General features: G+C 45.4%; 1 protein-coding gene and 1 long non-coding RNA gene across 2 annotated transcripts in view; both read left to right on the top strand.

Moving 5' to 3' along the window:
- The window catches only part of LOC118089158 (protein Cryzl2-like), a 29,144-nt gene extending 17,109 nt beyond the window's left edge, over positions 1-12,035 (top strand). Inside the window, 7 exon segments of the mRNA XM_088673576.1 lie at positions 680-736; positions 739-840; positions 1,258-1,267; positions 9,111-9,169; positions 10,106-10,175; positions 10,717-10,794; positions 11,824-12,035. Of these exon segments, the coding sequence (XP_088529702.1) occupies positions 680-736; positions 739-840; positions 1,258-1,267; positions 9,111-9,169; positions 10,106-10,175; positions 10,717-10,794; positions 11,824-12,035 (588 nt within the window).
- Positions 12,036-14,025: 1,990 nt separating this feature from the next.
- On the top strand, positions 14,026-14,685 carry LOC148684965 (uncharacterized). Its single transcript, XR_015950937.1, has 2 exons — positions 14,026-14,234; positions 14,580-14,685. It is a non-coding gene; the product is annotated as an uncharacterized LOC148684965 (long non-coding RNA).
- The last annotated feature ends 5,165 nt before the right edge of the window (positions 14,686-19,850 follow it).

Here is a 19,850-nt window from a genome sequence, read left to right as displayed (position 1 = left end):
CCGGGTTCAAACCCCCGCCTTGCCACGGAGCTCACTGGGTGACCTTGGACCACTCATTGCCTCTCAGTCTGACTGACCTCACAGGGTTGTGGGGAGAAAGAGAACTGTCTTTGCTGCCCTGAGCTCCTAGGAGGAAAGGTGACATATAACAACAACAACAACAACAACAACAACAACAACAACAACAACAATTGTACAAATTACTAGAGATTTAAACCTGATCAGGAGATCCTATGCCATGGACTTTCTTCCATCCTTGCCTAGCTGTGCAGACGCTCCCTACCCTTTCTGAGATGAGCTTTAACTGAGCAGTGTCTTCACTGCTATGGGTGTCATTTAAATCAGGGTTAGAAACTGGTTTGCAAACCCTGGTTCAAGCTAACTATGGCTAATAACAATTCATGTGCGACATCGTACCATAGTTAACCCCAACCAGGGAAAGGAACGAGGAGGATTCTGTAGGCATTGTGGAAGGGACTCCCCTTACCACAATTTAGAGATAGCGACCGTTGCATCTGTGTTAGGCCATTGACATTTGCCAAACTTGAAAGTGGGAGTGTTTATGTGCTAACAAACGTTGGATACATTAATGGTGTTTATATTGTATTGTGGATGCGGAGTGAGCCAGGTGGGATGCGGGATGACATTGTGACATTGGTACCCATTCTCGTGTTGCAAGAGGAATGCTTTTGGCCGAGAACTGCTGGATCCTGTCTCTCTGAGCAGCCTTGCCCCCCCCCCCCGCAGCCCCAGAGGACCTACCAAGCAGCGCTTTGCACTGAGCTGAAAAAGCCTCTGGTTGTCAGGGGGATCCCGTCTTCTTCACTGCAACCACATGAGGTAAAGGAGCGGCAAGGCTTGAGGCATTTAGAGGGTTTTTCTTGCAGGTACTTTGGCAAGTTGTTCAGGTGAAGAGGGCTCAGGTGAAAAGAGCTTGTATAGATGTAGGGTTATTATCTGGAACCTCCACTTGTGGGGTAAAAGGCATTCGCCCTATTTAAACAGGATATTGATCTCTGTTCAGAGCCATTCTCTGCTTTCTCAGGCAACTCTGCTTCCCACCCACCCCTGCTAATAGTCTCGGGTTCTGTTCGTTTTCAGCTTTCCTCAAGCCTCTTATCAGATGCTGAAACGAGAAACAGATTTGTTATCCCACAATCACCGACTGCTTTAAGCAAGTTCTCTGGGCGAAAAAAATGTGATAGAGTTGTGTAAGTTTCCCAGCTGGCCTCCCTAGGGGTGGCAATCCTACAATAGATGAGAGTGCGTTTGCGTCAAAGGAAGTGGTTTTACAGCAGCCTTGAAAACAGGCCAAAGAATTTGCTAGCCCGCACAAATAGATACTGGCCCACCCATAGGCTGCTGCAGAGATAGCCTGAACAAGGGAACTGGGTATGGAAGAGTCTTTTCTTCTTGGGTGTGGAAAGATTCGCTTGCCTAGTTGCTTTGATGTTATTAGCTCCCAGCCCAGGTGAGCAGGCATTTGTAGACTTGATTTACTATGTGGAAATAGTAAATCCGTGAGAACTGTTTCTGAAGGTACAAAGAGAAGACCAAAGCCTTTTTATTTCAGATAAGTCTCTTATTAAATAAGTAACATACCCTCCCTGGTCCAGGCACAGGCAAACTTGGCCCTCCAGATTTTTTGGGACTACAACTCCCATCATCCCTAGGTAGCAGGACCAGTGGTCAGGGATGATGGGAGTTGTAGTCCCAAAACATCTGGAGGGCCAAGTTTGCCTATGCCTGCCCTGGTCTAACCCCAGAGCTGGAATCCCTGTGGAGATTGTTGGGTTAGATGTATTGTGTGGAGGGCTTGCTCTGTAGCGAGATCACAAACTCTGGTGTCACTGCACAATCAATTGTATACACCAGGGGTGGGCAGACTTCAGGCTTCTGAGATCCACTTTGTTTGTTTTCCTACTACAACCTTGACATCCACCAAGCCGAGCCTGATGCAAAGGACAGAAGAAGTTCCTGGGCTCAGTATTATTTAGCTGTAAGTACTAGAACTGACTGAGGCCGATGGTTCTTCAGCCATGAAAATCCACTCCATGTACCTACCCTTCTTCGTTTCAGCAGCATAACTGGGAGGGATATTGTTTTGTTGGTATTATTAGGTCAGAGTCTGAAATGTTTGCTGATTTACTTCAAATCTCCTAGAGACTGACCACTGCACCCACATTGAGCCCCCACCAGGCACCAGGCACCACACCACACTCATCACCCTCTCCCCGACCTTGAGCTACCTTCTGCCCAAAAAACACTCATTATTTGCACACTTTGATCTTTGCGAAAACATCTTACAAAAGTGCCCCTGTAGCTGGGAAGCATGTGGTGCAAACCTACCAAACTCAGATCGTCACTCTTGACAAGGATAAACCAAAATTGGCTGCCCTGTGAAGCACCACTGAATACTCGTTTGCATCCCACAAAATGGAAAAGCATCTTGCAGCTGAGAATATCAGACAGTGCTTTTTCTTGCAGTTCAAAATAAACAAGTATGTGTGTTGTTTATATGTTCTAAGTTTTTACCATTTGATGGGCTTTGTGTGAGCTAAAAATCCAGATTGTTTTACGTGGTTTTCAAAATTGGACTGTAAATTGGGCTGTTGCTGCAGTGAGAGCATTTTCACTGCCAACACACTATGAGATTATTCTGCATGGCTAAAGCATGCACATCCCTGGGTATTTGGGGAAAGTGCTGGACTTTCAGTTGGCAACTCACAGACCTTAGAGGTTTGAGGGGGGTGAATTGTGAGGGTCTGATACAGTGGTCAGTTTAGGCCTGTGTGATATGGGTCCAGATCTTCTTTCAAGTGATGGGATCACTGAGTGGAATTATGCAAGTCTCTGTATGGAGAAGAAGAAAAAAACTTGTTGGGAAGAGGTGTTGATGTTTCCCAGTATAGTGTGGGCTTCTAAACCTTGCTAAGATGAATAAAGCTTTATAAGTATTGCAGCTGTATAAATTTTCCTGAGCTGCTGTGTTTCTCCAGCTGAGGCCTGATCCTCATCTAGCCTTGTCAGCATCTGAGCTACTGCGGCAACATCCAGTCCTTCTGGTCCCCCCCCCCCCCACAAAAAAATAATATTTATTGATTTTCAAACATTTCAACACAAAAACAAAAACAACAAAGCAAAAAGAAAACATAATAAAAAAGAAAAAGAAAAAACACATCCATTCTTACATTAACTTGACATTGTGGACTTCCTCGATTCCCCCCCCCCCACTGGGTCCATTTATTAAATCTAAATTAAGCAATTTTCCTTTATAATCTTAAATCATTCTAACACAATTATTCCATTATTTCACAACCAATTCTAATCTACACAAAGAAAAAAAACATCAACTATCCTCAACCTATAATTCATTAATTAATCCAAATATAAATTTATTTTCCCATCCATCTCTAATTCTTCCCTTAGCCTCACAATTTATACCCCAATTTTTTTCCATACATTCAAATATTATTTCTTCTATCATAATAACCTTTAACCACATTTATCTAATTCTACCCCCCTTCCCCTGGACTCCGGATCTCCCAGATGTATCAACCAACTCCATAAAACGTTCCAGTTTCGGACCATCTTAATCAATCAGAAAATAACCCTATTTCCACTCTTTTGCCCTATTCCCACTCTTTTGCCACCTACCCACCACTCTCCCTTCTTTGTCCCCTGCTGCCCCCCCAATTTTCTAACTGTAGCACAGTACCATCCAGCTATGTTTCCACTTTTCATCCCTATCTCAATCCCCCCCCCCAGTTAAGCTCAGGCCCCAGCATGGATCCTGCCCTTCCTCTCTCACTGGGAGGACATTATTCCATGCCGGTTCTTCTTTGGGTGGGGACTCCTTGAATCGAACATGAGTCTTGTTCCCCCTCTCCCACTGGGGGAACAACATTCCATACTTCTTCCTCCTCTTTTTAAAGTTCAGTTATATTGTCCAGGACTGATAGATCTTCCTCCTCTTCTGTAAAGTCATTTACAATCTCCCCGGCTGATGCTTGTTCAAACATCCAGTCCTTCTGCACTGCTGTGGGAAACTCTGGATGTGCCAGTAAGGTAAAGGGACCCCTGACCATTAGGTCCAGTCGTGACCGACTCTGGGGTTGCGCGCTCATCTCGCATTATTGGCCGAGGGAGGCGGCGTATAGCCTCCAGGTCATGTGGCCAGCATGACAAAGCCGCTTCTGTCAAACCAGAGCAGCACATGGAAACGCCATTTACCTTCCCGCTGTAGCGGTTCCTATTTATCTACTTGCATTTTGACGTGCTTTCGAACTGCTAGGTTGGCAGGAGCTGGGACCAAGCAACGGGAGCTCACCCCGTCACAGGGATTCGAACCGCCGACCTTCTGATCAGCAAGCCCTAGGCCCAGTGGTTTAACCCACAGCACCACCTGGGTCCCTGGATGTGCCAGTGATGACCCATAAAAGTACTGGCACAGTTTCCTAAGGGTTAGCACTGGTTTGGGGAGATGCTGCCATGCAGGCTCCTCTCGTGTGGCCCAGGGCTTTTCGTATCATGCAAGGGTGAGGAAAAGATCATCGTTGCCATGGTTTCCTCACTCCTGCAATAACAGGAGTACCCTTCACCCTGTGGTTGTGAGTTCTCTACCTGTGGAACTCTGATTACAAACCGTCCAAAGGGCAGTCACTCATCCGTAATAGTGCTTTGAACCTTGAACAGCTGAAACAGCACCCGTGTTGTGAGTTAGTGCTGTAATATTAGCCCTGTGGAAAGATAACATTTTGCTAATGGCTGGCTGAAAATCAATATAGCATGAAATGAGTGAATATTAAATACAGTGGAACCTCGGTTTATGAACATCTCGGTTTACGAATGTTCGGTTTACGAACGCCGCAGACCCATCTGGAACGGATTAATTCACTTTCCATTACTTTCAATGGAAAAGTTCGCTTCAGTTTATGAACGCTTCAGTTTAAGTACTCCACGGACCGCCTGGAACAGATTAATCCACTTTCCATTACTTTCAATGGGAAAGTTCGCTTCAGTTTATGAACGCTTCAGTTTTTGAACAGAGTTCCGGAACCAATTGTGTTCATAAACCGAGGTACCACTGTAGTATGTTTGTGCATGTCAGAGAGGGACTGGTTGTGTCCCACACCAGGGTAAGCCAAACCATGGCAGTGCTGGTTCCTGAGGAGGAGATTAGAGCTGCATTGCTGCCCCACCCCTGGCTTTTTTGGTTTGGTCTAGCGTATTGTCCAAACCTGGAATCATAGTTAGGGTCTCTCCTCCATGGCCACAATGTGTAGCCAATGTTTTCCTTATAGTTACAGGTCTTGGTTAAGGAGTCGTGATGGCAAGTTGTACTCCGGTTCATCGTGATGTGCAAACCCAGGCCAGTGAGTGAGCAGATGGAGAAATGAGAAAACCACCACCACCACCACAAACCACCGGATTTTAAAGCAATATTTTCTACAACAATTTTAATTCAACGCTTCCCTTTCTCCCACAAAAAACACACACTTTCTAGGTCATTATGTACCTCCAGGGGCAACTGCCAGCAGCTTAGGAGAGGGCATGAAATAATGAAGTCAGAAGAAGAAACACAGGAGAGGAGGTTTAGGTTACACACAGAGTGTAAGAAACATCCTAATAGCATCCTAAGAGAGTGCCCTAGTCAGATAAAAATTTTGGACCAATGCAACTATGAAGTAGGCCTGCCAACTAACCAGAAACAGACAAAGACTGCCCTTTCCTTGTGTCTCCCATTGATGGTTGATTCATAGGAATCAGCCGATGGCACTTTTTGCTTTTTCTCAGCATGGAGACAAGTACTATCTCCTGCTAAGCCTGCTGATTAAGCTGGTATGGGAGCAGGGGAGGGTAAAATAAAATAAAATAACGACTCTTGCTGAAAGGCAGGGGGGAAAAGTCATTGAGGCTGCAGTCCCATGCACACAAGTAAGCCCTATTGAACTTGAAATGACTTATTTCTTAGTCAGCATTCACAGGATGAACAGACTCCATGACAGTGAGTAGCTGCAGCAGTAGTGGTGGCAAAGATCTGTACTTATTTCTTGAACAAAAATGCTGTTTGTTTGCGCTGGGGATGCAATATGACGTTGCTGCCCCAGTCTTGTGATTGCTGCTCACCCAATTTTAGCGCTTTATTCGCTTACATATTTAGCCAGAATGGAACAATGATAACTTCAAGCAGTACAACATGCTCCCTATGGGAGCTGTGAAATCTTTTTTTAGGGCTTGCAGGAATGTTTGGACAGATCTTAGTCAGCTTTTCTTCAGTTGCAGAAACTCCAGTCCTGAATTTGTTATATTGCTTAAAAGAAGTCAGTGAGATATGAGCCAGCCTTGCAAGTAAGATGACAAAAGTTACTAGCCAACAATACTCCTTTTTTTATGAGACCAACAACCTCTATGGATCGTTTGTGGTACATAAGTAACCCAAAAAGATTTAAAGAACCACCTCATTTTTGGGTTAGAAACATTTGCCGGCTGGATCTGCACTGACTGCTGTTTTGTTACTGGGTGAAATTAAAGGTTCTAATATGGGTACATATATAAAGCCTTTAACAGCTTGGGACCAGTTCCATTTAAGGGATGGCCATGCCCCATACATGCTGATTTGATCGCTTCAATCTGCCTAACTTGCACTTTTACAAGTGCCACGTAATGTCCGTTGGTGAGGAGTTGTGTTGTTGTTTAGTCGTTTAGTCGTGTCCGACTCTTCGTGACCCCATGGACCATAGCACGCCAGGCACTCCTGTCTTCCACTGCCTCCCGCAGTTTGGTCAAACTCATGTTGGTAGCTTCGAGAACACTGTCCAACCATCTCATCCTCTGTCGTCCCCTTCTCCTAGTGCCCTCAATCTTTCCCAACACCAGAGTCTTTTCCAAGGATTCTTCTCTTCTCATGAGGTGGCCAAAGTATTGGAGCCTCAGCTTCACAATCTGTCCTTCCAGGGAGCGCTCAGGGCTGATTTCCTTAAGAATGGATAGGTTTGATCTTCTTGCAGTCCATGGGACTCTCAAGAGTCTCCTCCAGCACCATAATTCAAAAGCATCAATTCTTCGGCAATCAGCCTTCTTTATGGTCCAGCTCTCACTTCCATACATCACTACTGGGAAAACCATAGCTTTAACTATACGGACCTTTGTTGGCAAGGTGATGTCTCTGCTTTTTAAGATGCTGTCTAGGTTTGTCATTGCTTTTCTCCCAAGAAGCAGGCGTCTTTTAATTTCGTGACTGCTGTCACCATCTGCAGTGATCAAGGAGCCCAAGAAAGTAAAATCGCTCACAGGTCATAGTGGAGAGTTTTGACTAAACGTGATCCACCTGGAGAAGGAACTGGCAAGCCACTCCAGTATCCCTGCCAAGAAAACTCCATGGACAAAGACAACAGGTGAGGAGTTGTACCTTAGTTTAAAGTGTCAGCACTTCTGCTGTAAAACTCCCTGCCTATTGGCATTACAGGTGCCCTTGCTATGTTGCTTTTAATGCCTGCTAAAATGCTATTCCCTCCCCAGTCTACCCAGGTTTTAATAGTTTTTTAAATGTTACCTTTGTTTGTAATGATTCTATTTTTATGTCCATTCTACTGGTTTATGGATTTTAGCTGGGTTTTTTAAAATTTACAAAGTTATTACTACACTGCTTGCAGAGCTCTGTAATTAATCCCTAAATAAATAAATAAATAAATGATTCTTACTCATCTGTGATCACCGGTGATTAGGAAAGTGTACAAGAATGTTTTAGGCAGCCCAACTAGACTCAGGAAAGACAGCACCCATAGAGGAGAGGATGAGAATGACAAATGAGGGAGAGACGGAGTGGGTGTGGAAATTCACTCGGGACAACGCCATTCTGCCCGGACACTGAGGTCCAGCACCGAGGGCCTTCTGACGGTTCCCTCGTTGCGAGGAGCCAAGTTGCAGAGAACTAGGCAGAGGGCCTTCTCGGTGGTGGCGCCTGCCCTGTGGAACGCCCTCCCAACAGATGTCAAAGAGGGAAACAACTACCAGACTTTTAGAAGACATCTGAAGGCAGCCCTGTTCAGGGAGGCATTTAATGTTTAATAGATTACTGTGTTTTATTTTTCTGTTGGAAGCTGCCCAGAGTGGCTGGGGAAACCCAGCCAGATGGACGGGGTATAAATAATAAATTATTATTATTATTATCCAAGAGGCTGGGTTCTATAGCCTCTCTCTGTAAAGACTGAAATAAAAAAGGACAGCAAGAAACTTTTCCTTGTCTTTATACTTTCCTGGGCCACCAGCCGGGAGCCGCTGACAGCACCCTGACATTAGGTGACAATATGGAGGGTATGAAAATGGAGGGAGAAACCAAATATATGCCCCCTGACTTCTATGGAACACCATTTTTCTTCCAGAGAGGGGCTGCAACCACTGCAGGCCTTATCTCAACAACCCTTATGAAAGCTCTGTAAAATAACGCACCATTTTCACCCTCCAAATTGCAGGGGGGGGACACAAGTTGGGGGGGGAGGGCAGGTGCTGAGATAATGGTGGCTTCCCTGTGGCCATCTTGTGAGGTCAATGGCTGAGGTGAGACTTGAACCGGGATTTTTCTCCCCCTTGCTCTTAGGGCAGAGAAACCAACTATTATCAGCAAAGGCAAGACGTGGCTATGTATACATAAGCAGCTTATCCCATTTTTATGCTATACAGCAGAGAGAGGGGAAGGATGTTTTTACCTGATGCACATTACTTGATTTGTTTCCTTGTGCTTCAGCCCCCACCAACGTGCTCTGGGAGGAGTGGGATTAACCTTTCCTTCCATTTTCGGAAAAACAACAACTTTTTTCAGTGTTCTCTTTATTGTGCTTGTAGTGACATCTTCTGGTCATTCCTCAGCACTGATTTCTATTAAAGTTGTGTACAGTATTTTGTGATATGCCCAAGCATATGTGTGTGTTATAATTTGCGATACTGGGAGGCAGGAAAATACAGTCAGGAAAGAGGGATTATTTCACCTTTGTTATTCATTGTTAGCATCTGTATTCTGTATGTTCAGTCCATTGAATGAAGCTCACAGTAGGTGCAGAAGCAACAGATAATATAGGCAGCAAACATTATACCTGATGTTCTCTTTTTAGTAATGGCGTTTTCTGGGGATGTGATGGAGACTGGTGAGACTGTCAACAGCCTAAAGGAGGTAAGAGGAATTCATTGGGGCTGGAGGTGTCATAGAATTCTGGCAGAAATGACTGTTTCCTTATTTGTCCCATGTCTGGAATGGAAATCAATTCACCAGAATGAATCAAGGTCCAATACTCTAACCACATTTTTAATCTAGGTTTTTTTTAAAGGAAAGTTTATCGAATGCTGTTCTTTAAAATTGTTTTTTTGGGGGGGAAACAGCTTAACAAATTTCATTACATTAAGCAATATTAGCCTTACAAAAGGATGTCATATAGAGGATGTCATATAGAGGAGGGAGAAAGGTTGTTTTCTGCTGCTCCAGAGAAGCGGACACGGAGCAATGGATTCAAACTACAAGAAAGAAGATTCCACCTAAACATTAGGAAGAACTTCCTGACAGTAAGAGCTGTTCGGCAGTGGAATTTGCTACCAAGGAGTGTGGTGGAGTCTCCTTCTTTGGAGGTCTTTAAGCAGAGGCTTGACAGGCATATGTCAAGAATGCTTTGATGGTGTTTCCTGCTTGGCAGGGGGTTGGACTGGATGGCCCTTGTGGTCTCTTCCAACTCTACGATTCTATGATTCTACATTAAATAAATAATATCTGTGCAACAGTTTAGTCGGGGCAGACTTGCTCTTAGGGTTCTGTCGCACTTAAGGGGGCCAGAAGCAGAGACATGGAGTCGTGCAAGGCAAAGGTATCAAATAGTTCAGGGGCCCAGTTGCTGCCCTGGATGGTGCTGCTTGCACAGACCCTGTTAGCTCCCATATCCCAGTTTGCTATTTGGATTAGAGCCAGGGGGATTGGCGAAATGCTTGCAAAGTTGCTGCTGTCAGGTCAAGAGCGCTGTTTTCAACATGTCTCGATGTTTTATTGTTTTGCGGGGAGGAATGGTAGGGGATCGCTTTATCTCATGTGTTGATAGCTTTCCATTGATGGCTTTGGGACTAGGGGGATCATGTAATTGGTGTGGCCAATACCAAAGCTCTGGCAGAGGAGTACATTGCAGATCAAAAGAGAAGTGAAAACAAGCCCCAAAAGCATCGTTCGTTAGGATTGCAGCATCTAATCCATAAAAATAGCTGCCGAAGCTACCTCACTTCTCCAGATGTGTGGGAAGGGGTTCCCTGTGCTCCTTTGGGCTGGCATTTCTGGGAATTCTCATCACGACATTTTCAACAGCACTGAGCCGTGTTGTATCCCGAATTTAGCAACTGAGGTTAGTTAATCTTCTGGCCAATCTTCTGATGAAAAAAGTGGCAACATCTTTATGTGTTTGGCCATATCTGTTACCACTTGGCCCATTTGCTGTGTGTGTTCTTCTAATCCACATGTATTTGAAGACAGCCAGGACTGCTTCAGCTGCAGGGAAATTACCATATTTTCCCGTGTATAAGACTAGGTTTTTTTCGTAATAAATTATGTCAAAAATTAGGGGGCTATACACTATACACGGATAGTGCTGAGGCCATTTTCTTAAATCTGAGTCCTCCAAAATAGGGGGTTGTCTTTACATGGGGGCGTCTTATAGACGGGAAAATATGGAACATATTTTGTGACAGTGACAGCAGCCCCTGGTGCCACTGGACTTCCCACTGTGGATGTCACAACCAATGTTCTTAAGGCAAAGGTAGGCCCCTGTCTGGGACGCAGGTGGCGCTGTGAGTTAAACCACAGAGCCTTGGGCTTGCTGATCAGGAGGTCGGCAGTTCGAATCCCCGCAACGGGGTGAGCTCCCGTTTCTCGGTCCCAGCTCCTGCCAACCTAGCAGTTCAAAAGCACGCCAAAAGTGCAAGTCGATAAATAGGAACCGCTACAGTGGGAAGGTAAACGGCGTTTTCGTGTGTTGCTCTGGTTCGCCAGAAGCGGCTTAGTCATGCTGGCCACATGACCTGGAAGCTGTACGCTGGCTCCCTCGGCCAATAGAGCGAGATGAGTGTCGCAACCCCAGAGTCAGTCATGACTGGACCTACCATAATGGTCAGGGGTCCCTTTACCTTTACCTAAGCCCCCATCCAGAGGGACCCAGGTGGCGCTGTGGTTAAACCACTGAGCCTAGGGCTTGCTGATCAGAAGGTCGGCGGTTCGAATCCCTGTGACGGGGTGAGCTCCCGTTGCTCGGTCCCAGCTCCTGCCAACCTAGCAGTTCGAAAGCACGTCAAAATGCAAGTAGATAAATAGGAACCGCTAAAGCGGGAAGGTAAACGGCGTTTCCATGTGCTGCTCTGGTTTGCCAGAAGCGGCTTTGTCATGCTGGCCACATGACCTGGAAGCTATACGCCGGCTCCCTCGGCCAATAATGCGAGATGAGCGCGCAACCCCAGAGTCGGTCACGACTGGACCTAATGGTCAGGGGTCCCTTTACCTTTACCTTTAAGCCCCCATCCATGTTCATCAGGAGGGGGTGAACTACAGCTGGTCTTTAGACTCAGATGCCATTATGGATGGTTCTACAACTCCCCGGGCTGCAGGGGAAAGGAGGAATCTCCTCCCCTTTCTTGGATTCATGCAATTATGCCTAGTTTTATTTTATTTTCCTTCTGAGTGGCTGCTGTCATGCTCTTTAAACTCACACTTCATTCAAGAGCAATGGCAAATGCAAAGGGTTTACCTGCCGCAGCAGCTGGAAGGCAATCTTTGTGTGTGTGTGTATCTTCTGTGATTGCAAGTGATAGCAGCAGCAGGTAGTGACAGCAAATACGATCTGGCTCTCCAGAAAGGGGCTCTCCAAAGTGTGAATTACAGCAGCGGCAGCCTGAGAGAAGAAGTGAAGAAGCTGACTGAGAACATTGGGGCTGATGTGCTCATTGACACTGTCGGTGGGGACATCTTCAAGAAGGCATTGCACAGGTGGGCTGGGCCCTGCATCCACTTCACGTGAAAAGCTTTCCCACATGCCATAGGATGACCCTACAAGGGCCCTTCCATCTTGGAGGATTTACCTGAATGTGTGCTCTAAACCATCTCCAAAGATTCCCCTTCCCCAAACTGGCCAATTATATTTTGGGATATCTTGGGAGAAAAGCAATGACAAACCTAAATAAATAAATAAATAAATAAATAAATAAATAAAAGCAGAGACATCACTTTGCCGACAAAGGTCCGTATAGTTAAAGCTATGGTTTTCCCAGTAGTGATGTATGGAAGTGAGAGCTGGACCATAAAGAAGGCTGATCCCCAAAGAATTGATGCTTTTGAATTATGGTGCTGGAGGAGACTCTTGAGAGTCCCATGGACTGCAAGAAGATCAAACCTATCCATTCTGAAGGAAATCAGCCCTGAGTGCTCACTGGAAGGACAGATCCTGAAGCTGAGGCTCCAATACTTTGGCCACCTCATGAGAAGAGAAGACTCCCTGGGGAAAGACCCTGATGTTGGGAAAGATTGAGGATACAAGGAGAAGGGGACAACAGAGGACGAGATGGTTGGACAGTGTTCTCGAAGCTACGAACATGAGTTTGACCAAACTGCGGGAAGCAGTGGAAGACAGGAGTGCCTGGCGTGCTCTGGTCCATGGGATCACAAAGAGTCAGACACGACTAAACGACTAAACAACAACAACAATCTGTGTGGGAACCAGCACGATGTAGTAGTCCAAAACGTCTGGAGGGCACTGTGGCGGAATAGTGCCTGATGATGATTCCAGTTCATCATGGGTTAATCTATCACTCCCAGTATAGGCAGGTGTTCCTTGGGAGGCGGAGCTTGATGGGATTGTAAATGGCAGTTGGGAGTCGGCAGTTGGGAGTAAAGTGTTAGAGAGGGATGCAGGAGGTGTATTAACAAGTCTGTGTTATATGAAAAGAAGATGATGAACTAAGAGTTTAAACAAATGAAACCATGTTCTCCAGTTAAATAAAGCTTTCATCTATGTTGTGTCAAATTGGATGTTCCTCCTTATTCCAGCAACGTATCTAAACTCAAAAGGGTAGTGACTGAAGAGGGGAGATAAAACTAAGCCTGAGGAGCAGGTGGAGAGTTTGCATCTCAAAGTCACGCACAGGGGAGGCAAGTGGAGGGAAAGAGTGCCTTGCAGTGGCTAAAGGGCTGAGGCAACCGCTGCTGAGGTGAACCTGAGTTGAGAGGGAAACCTTACTGAGGGCACAATATTGTTCCTGAAACATTTGCCTGGAGTTTTTAAGGATACAGAGCCACGTTATTTGGAAAGCTGGAACTGTACTCTATGTACTAGCAAACCCTTATAAAAACACGGAGTTCATTTGGGAGAAAGAAGGAATAGTGGGTTGTTTGAACAATAACTGAATTCCTTCAGCACACTGTTAGTAATAGAGAAGGGAGGATTGGCAGCGGTGGGATTGTTTCAACCCCGCCATGTTGAAAAGGGCGGGTGTTTGCAAGGTGTTTCCTGTCCTGTCCAGGAGTGCACCGTGCTGGATGAAGCCAGATCTTTTCTAAATAAATTGAATAAACCGCTTAACCCACTGAAAGATATATTTGAGAAGTGAATGTTAAGGGGAACAATGCCAGTTACTAAGCAAGATAGCTGAAGTAACGGGGTCATGTCCTCCATTGTGACACGTCTCCCTGCTGAGTGACTTGGCTGAGAACTTTGGGAAGAGCAACCATTTGAGGATAGCAAGTGAGAAGATAGCAAGTGAGAGGAGAAAAACGAACCCCAAAATGCGTTGCCTTTTTAGGAGGACAGAACGCGAGGCAATGTTCCGTGAGGCAATGGAGAGACTCTCTTCGTCGCAAGTGTAAGTAGGATTTCTTTCTGCATTCTGCTTCTTTCATGTTCCCTCAAGATTTAGAAATGGAGGGTAGGGTTACCTGCCAGATGCCCCAAATTCAGCACAGAGATACGTATCTAGAACCCATTTCCTAATTCCCCCCCCCCTCTTCTTTCCTAGGTTACGAAGTCTGAGAAGGCTCCGCGGGTTGCTGGTCTCCTGCTGCCGTTTGCCCAAGATACATCCCCTGGTCGGTGAGGAGGAGGTGGATGAATGGAAGGAAGAAGTAAAAGTAATGAAAGATGGGAAGGAGGAGGTGTTGAAGATCAGAGAAATTTTTGTAAGACCATTCGACCAGGGGATGGAGTCCACTGATACCAACGTGGAGGGTGAGTGTTGATCTTTCTTCATCAGGAACAGGGAGGCCAGAGACAGGGCTGTGGTGCAAAAAACCCTCCGGCACCCCACCCCCATTTCCCTCCCGGTGGGCAGGAGCGTGGCATGGCGGAGGGCAGAGAGCTGTTGCTGGGAGGCGCTGCATCGAGCCTTGCCTCTTCCTTGGCGCCCTCCAGAACTTGGCGCTGTGGTGCCCAGCGCCACTAGCTCCTATGGGCAAGATGCCCCTGGCCAGAGAAAATCTGGCTGCGGGGCGGGGGGGTGGGAGCAGAAGGATGGGTTATGAATATAATAATAAATTAAATATTAAGAATCTTTTCTCTTCTTTTTTGTTCCAGGCAGCGGCAGCAGTGAGACCAGCAGCTAGAGACCAGCTCTTATGCCCCCCTCCCACGCCCAGTTCCCCCTTTCCCACAATTCCAAATAAAGTTTGTAATACAAATATTTGATCATGTTTTTATTCCTGGGGGTTCTTTTTTCCAACAGTTGTGAGGATGGGTGCATCTACAGTGGCAAGAAAGTTACTTGCCCAAAAATGGGAAGAAGAATACGTCCCAGCGAAAGAAGAATGGATACAAAAACTTATAGAATATACAGAAATGGCAAATCTTACTGGAAAATTAATAAATCAAGATAACCAACTTTTTATGAAAGAATGTAAATGGTATATTGAATATAAACAAATAAACTATAAACAGATAAGAACATTGTAATAACCTGCAGTTTTATAAGAGTTGGAAGCTATCTACAGTATATTACATTTTTATATATATAGATTGTTAATACAATTTTATGAAATGGTAAAACGGCATACAAAAAAATTAAAAATTGTTTGTGCGTAACCTTTTAAAATATTTCAATGGAATATACCTCATTTTAGTCATTAATAGGCAAAAGTTCATCCATTTGTGCTACAGGAAATAATTTTTGAGGGGGGAAAAATGAAAAAGTCATCACCCTAGTATCCACGTTTCACCAAAACTGCTTAACCGATTGCGTTCAAATTTTGACACAATGCCGCATGCGAATATGAGAGCAAGCCCATACAATTTTCAAAGACAGATGTCACACCTGTGCCACGTAAAAACCCCGAAACACACCACTCAGACAAAAATGCATTCTGGGAAAAGAACCAGGTTGCAAACTAGCAGCAGCTACACTGGTACTACACCTATAAAACCTTCCCTCTCAACAGCACCTTGGCTCCCGTTTACATACTAGGCCGAAGCCTTTACAGACTAGGCCAAATGGAGGTACTGACTCGCCGGGGTGGGGGTTGGGGGGCGGAGGGGACAGGATAGGTCAGGACACGGGGCCAGTCACAGGGATGAGCCGGGGGTGGGGGGAAGAGGGGGCGTGATACATCAAGGGTGGGGGCAGTCACAGGGATTAGCCACAGCAATGTGTGGCAGGGCCAGCTAGTAGGCTATATATATATAAAGATGTAAACTGCCCATGTCCGATAGTATCCACTTTTCACCAAAACCGCTTGACCGATTACGTTCAAATTTTGACACAATGCCACATGTGAATATGAGATCAACCCCATACCGTTTGCATAGACAGATGTTGCACCTGGGCCAGGCAAAACCCAAAAAACCACGTGTTCCAGAACTCACAAATCAGATGAAAGTGCATGCTGGGAAAAGAACCAGGTTGCAAACCAGCGCCCTCTAGCGGCGGCTACACTGGTACTACACCTATAGAACCTTCCCTCTCAACAGCACCTCGGCTACCGTTTACATACTAGGCCGAAGCCTTTACAGACTAGGCCGAATTGAGGTACTGACTCACCTGGGTGGGGGTTGGGGGGGCCAGGGGATGGGATAGGTCAGGACACGGTGGGATCATTCACAGGGATGAGCCGGGGGTGGGGAGAAGAGGGGACATGATACGTCATGGGTCAGGACAGGGTGGGGGGAATCACAGGGATTTGGCACAGGGTGGGGGCAGTCACAGGGATTAGCCACAGCAACACATGGCAGGGCCAGCTAGTAGTAAATAAAAAGGATATGAAAGAAGGGTGGACAACTTTTCAAAATTTATTAAAACAAGAGAGAGGAAAATATCAATTAAAATAATTTAAGGAATTATCAGGAACTTTAACAACATGGATACCATATCATCATCTGAACCAAGTATTTAAGAAAGATAGGATACGAGGGTTTGGGGAACAGATATCATAACTGGAGAGAGATCTGTTGGAATGTAATGTAAAACTGCTGTCTAAAATGTGTAAGGTTATTGGAATGGGAAACAAAGGATGAGCAAGTAAATTCCTCAATGATACATTGGACAATAGATATTGGCTATAATATAGATATGGAAGCATGGGGACAATTGTGGAATATGGATATAAAACTTACAGCATGAAAGAAAATTATCTGAAAATGTTATATTGATGGTACTGTAACTAACACTGAGTAAATGTATCCCGGTACAGTATGTATATAATAATACATTAAAGTGGACAAATAATAACATTAAAATTAGATCAAGAAACGTGTCACCCATTGTCTGAAAACGTTTATCATAATCAGATTTTTGTGTGTGAATGAAATAAAATTCTTTCAAATAGCTTTTTAATGTTGGCATTTGTCTGTCTCGAGAAGCAATGGAGTGCCCCTCAGGGGGTAAGGTAAAAAGTCAATTGTTTTAGCAGTACCAAAGTGACCTCTCCAGGGACTTCCCAGATGACAAGACTCCCTCTTTTGTCCTTGCAGATGTGGTTCAAAGGAAAGCAGAGCGAGGCGCCAGTTGGGCTGCAGGAGTTGTCAGAAGGGGTTGTAAACGGCACCATACAACCGCCTGAGGGACTCCAGTCCAGATCATAGCTGCCAAGTTTTCCCTTTTCTCGCGAGGAAGCCTATTCAGCATAAGGGAAAATCCCTTAAAATAAGGGATAACTTGGCAGCTATGGTCCAGATTTGTGTAGGGTTTACTCCTTAGCCTTCGGCTCCCGAAGATATAATGTTTCCTAAACAGTTCCTTTGGGACTGTTCTTCCCAAAATCATGGTACACGAGACCAGAACGAGCTGCAGAAGCTTTAGTGAAAGTTTATTGAAAATATCTTCAAAATTCTCTGTCCTCTGAAGTAAAATATTTCATTATCTATATAATGAACACACTAAGCATTGGCATTTTTATATTGAGGATTACAGCCTTGGTGGATGGAACAGAACAAGCAGGGACCACACACCCAGTGTTTCACTATAACCCCAAAGGAAAGCGGGAAGTGTACTTTCAGGTACACGGTGTGTGTGTGTGTGTGTGTGTTAGAGAGAGACTACAGATTTATCCACACCAGAGTTTACTATTTGTAGCTCTTTGCATTCCCATTTAATTTGTATAGTCCACATGATGTTACTTTCAAAGAACACCAGCCTTGGTTATTTCTCCCCATAAATTTTGATTCACCCAGTATAGAAATAATCTGAGAAATGAGAAATGGTCTCAGGGTTGCAGATGGTTTGCTTGGGTTTTTTGGGGGGTGGGCGGATCAATTGTTATTTTCTGCTATTCTCTACTACTGCATCGAGGCTGTCTCTTTCAGCTGTGCCTGTCACTATACCTCTCCTCTCTCAGGTACCCTAGACTGACATCTCAGGGTACACAACGGAATGCAATGTGATGAGCCCACAAATTGGCATGCTGCAGTAGTTATCCTTTCAACCAAGTGGAAACATATGCATCTGTGTCAATTTGATTAAACTGAAAACAGGTGTTGAAAGAGAGGCAGTAAACAGAGCCATAGCTATGGAGGGCCTAGCGGGGGGCAGGGTTGCCCTGGGTGAAGGGGCACCATTGTGTTCCCAGCCTGTGCGTAGGTGTATGCAAATGTGCATGGGGGATGCCAAACTGGGTCTTTGACCCGCGTGAAATAAAACCTAGTTTTGCCCCTGCAGGAAAACCCAACCAGTCACTAGAGAAACAGCATCCCATCTTCCTCACCACAGAGGATGGCTTTGCAGAAATACATCAAAATTTCATGCAATCCATAAAGAAAGCGAGGTAAAAAAATAGGGAGAGAAAAATAATCCACCACATATTCATATACAACAAGCAAGATCATATATAATAACAAATCAGATTCCTTCCCTAGATATTTACAGTGTTCTTAATTATGCTGTTTTCCACTTCTGGTTTTTGTCGCGTAGGGAAGAGGGTAGAGAGATGTGCAGCAGAGGAGAGTCGCCTGGGTGAAGTGACCTCCTAAAATCCCGGGGTGAGGCCGGGAAAGCTTGGCGAATCCCCAGCAGTGCCTTAAACAAGCTCCCCGCCAGGGCAGCACAGTGAAATTTTAGATTTTACAGGACAGGAACCAAGACCCAGAAATCTCGAGGAATTAAGAAATCTGGTTACAGATTAACTAAAGGTAGGTAAAGGTAAAGGGACCCCTGACCATTAGGTCCAGTTGTGACCGACTCTGGGTTTGCGGCGCTCATCTCGCGTTATTGGCTGAGGGAGCCGGCGTACAGCTTCCAGGTCATGTGGCCAGCATGACTAAGCCGCTTCTGGTGAAGCAGAGCAGCACATGGAAACGCCGTTTACCTTCCCACCGGAGCGGTACCTATTTATCTACTTGCACTTTGATGTGCTTTCGAACTGCTAGGTTGGCAGGAGCTGGGACCGAGCAACGGGAGCTCACCCCATCGTGGGGATTCGAACCGCCAACCTTCTGATCGGCAAGCCCTAGGCTCTGTGGTTTAACCCACAGCGCCACCTTCGCTAAAGGTACATCAGATTAATGAACTGTTTAAGATAGGAAAAATGGCTTTGCAGAAGAAAAGTCTCAGTTTACCAAAGACCTACATTGGCTCCCAGTATGTTTCTGAGCACAATGGAAAGTGTTGTTGCTGACCTTTAAATCCCCAATCGGCCTCAGCCCAGTATACCTGAAGGAGCGTCTCCACCCCCATCGTTCTGCCTGGACACTGAGGTCCAGCGCCGAGGGCCTTCTGGTGGTTCCCTCACTGCAAGAAATGAAGCTACAGGGAACCAGGCATAGGGCCTTCTCGGTAGTGGCACCCTCCCTGTGGAATGCCCTCTGTGACAATCCCACCACTGCCACCAAAAATGTGACGATCCCACCGCTACCACCAAAAATGTGACAATCCTCCCTTCTCTATTAGTAACAGTGTGCTGAAGGAATTCAGTTATTGTTCAAACAACCCACTATTCCTTCTTTATCCCCAAATAAACTCCCTGTTTTTATATGGCTTTGCTAGTACATAGAGTACAGTTCCAGCTTTCCAAATAACATGGCTCTGTATCCTTAAAAACTCCAGGCAAATATTACAGGAACAATCTTGTGCCCTCAGTAAGGTTTCCCTCTCAACTCAGGTTCACCTCAGCACTCTTTCCCTCCACTTGCCTCCTCTGGGCGTGACTTTGAGATGCAAACTCTCCACCTGCTCCTCAGGCTCAGTCACCACCCGTTTGAGTTTAGATACGTTGCTGGAATAAGGAGGAACATCCAATTGGACACAACATAGATGAAAGCTTTATTTAACTGGAGAACATATCTATTTCTTTATGGTTTCATTTGTTTAAACTCTTAGTTCATCATCTTCTTTTCATATAACAGACTTGTTAATACAGCTGCTGC

Source organism: Zootoca vivipara, chromosome 7 (assembly GCF_965207765.1).
Source record: "Zootoca vivipara chromosome 7, rZooViv2.hap1.1, whole genome shotgun sequence".
In the NCBI taxonomy this organism is placed as follows: Eukaryota; Metazoa; Chordata; class Lepidosauria; order Squamata; family Lacertidae; genus Zootoca; species Zootoca vivipara.
Note: the sequence above shows the minus strand (reverse complement) of the source record. Positions and strands in the feature narration are given on the sequence as shown.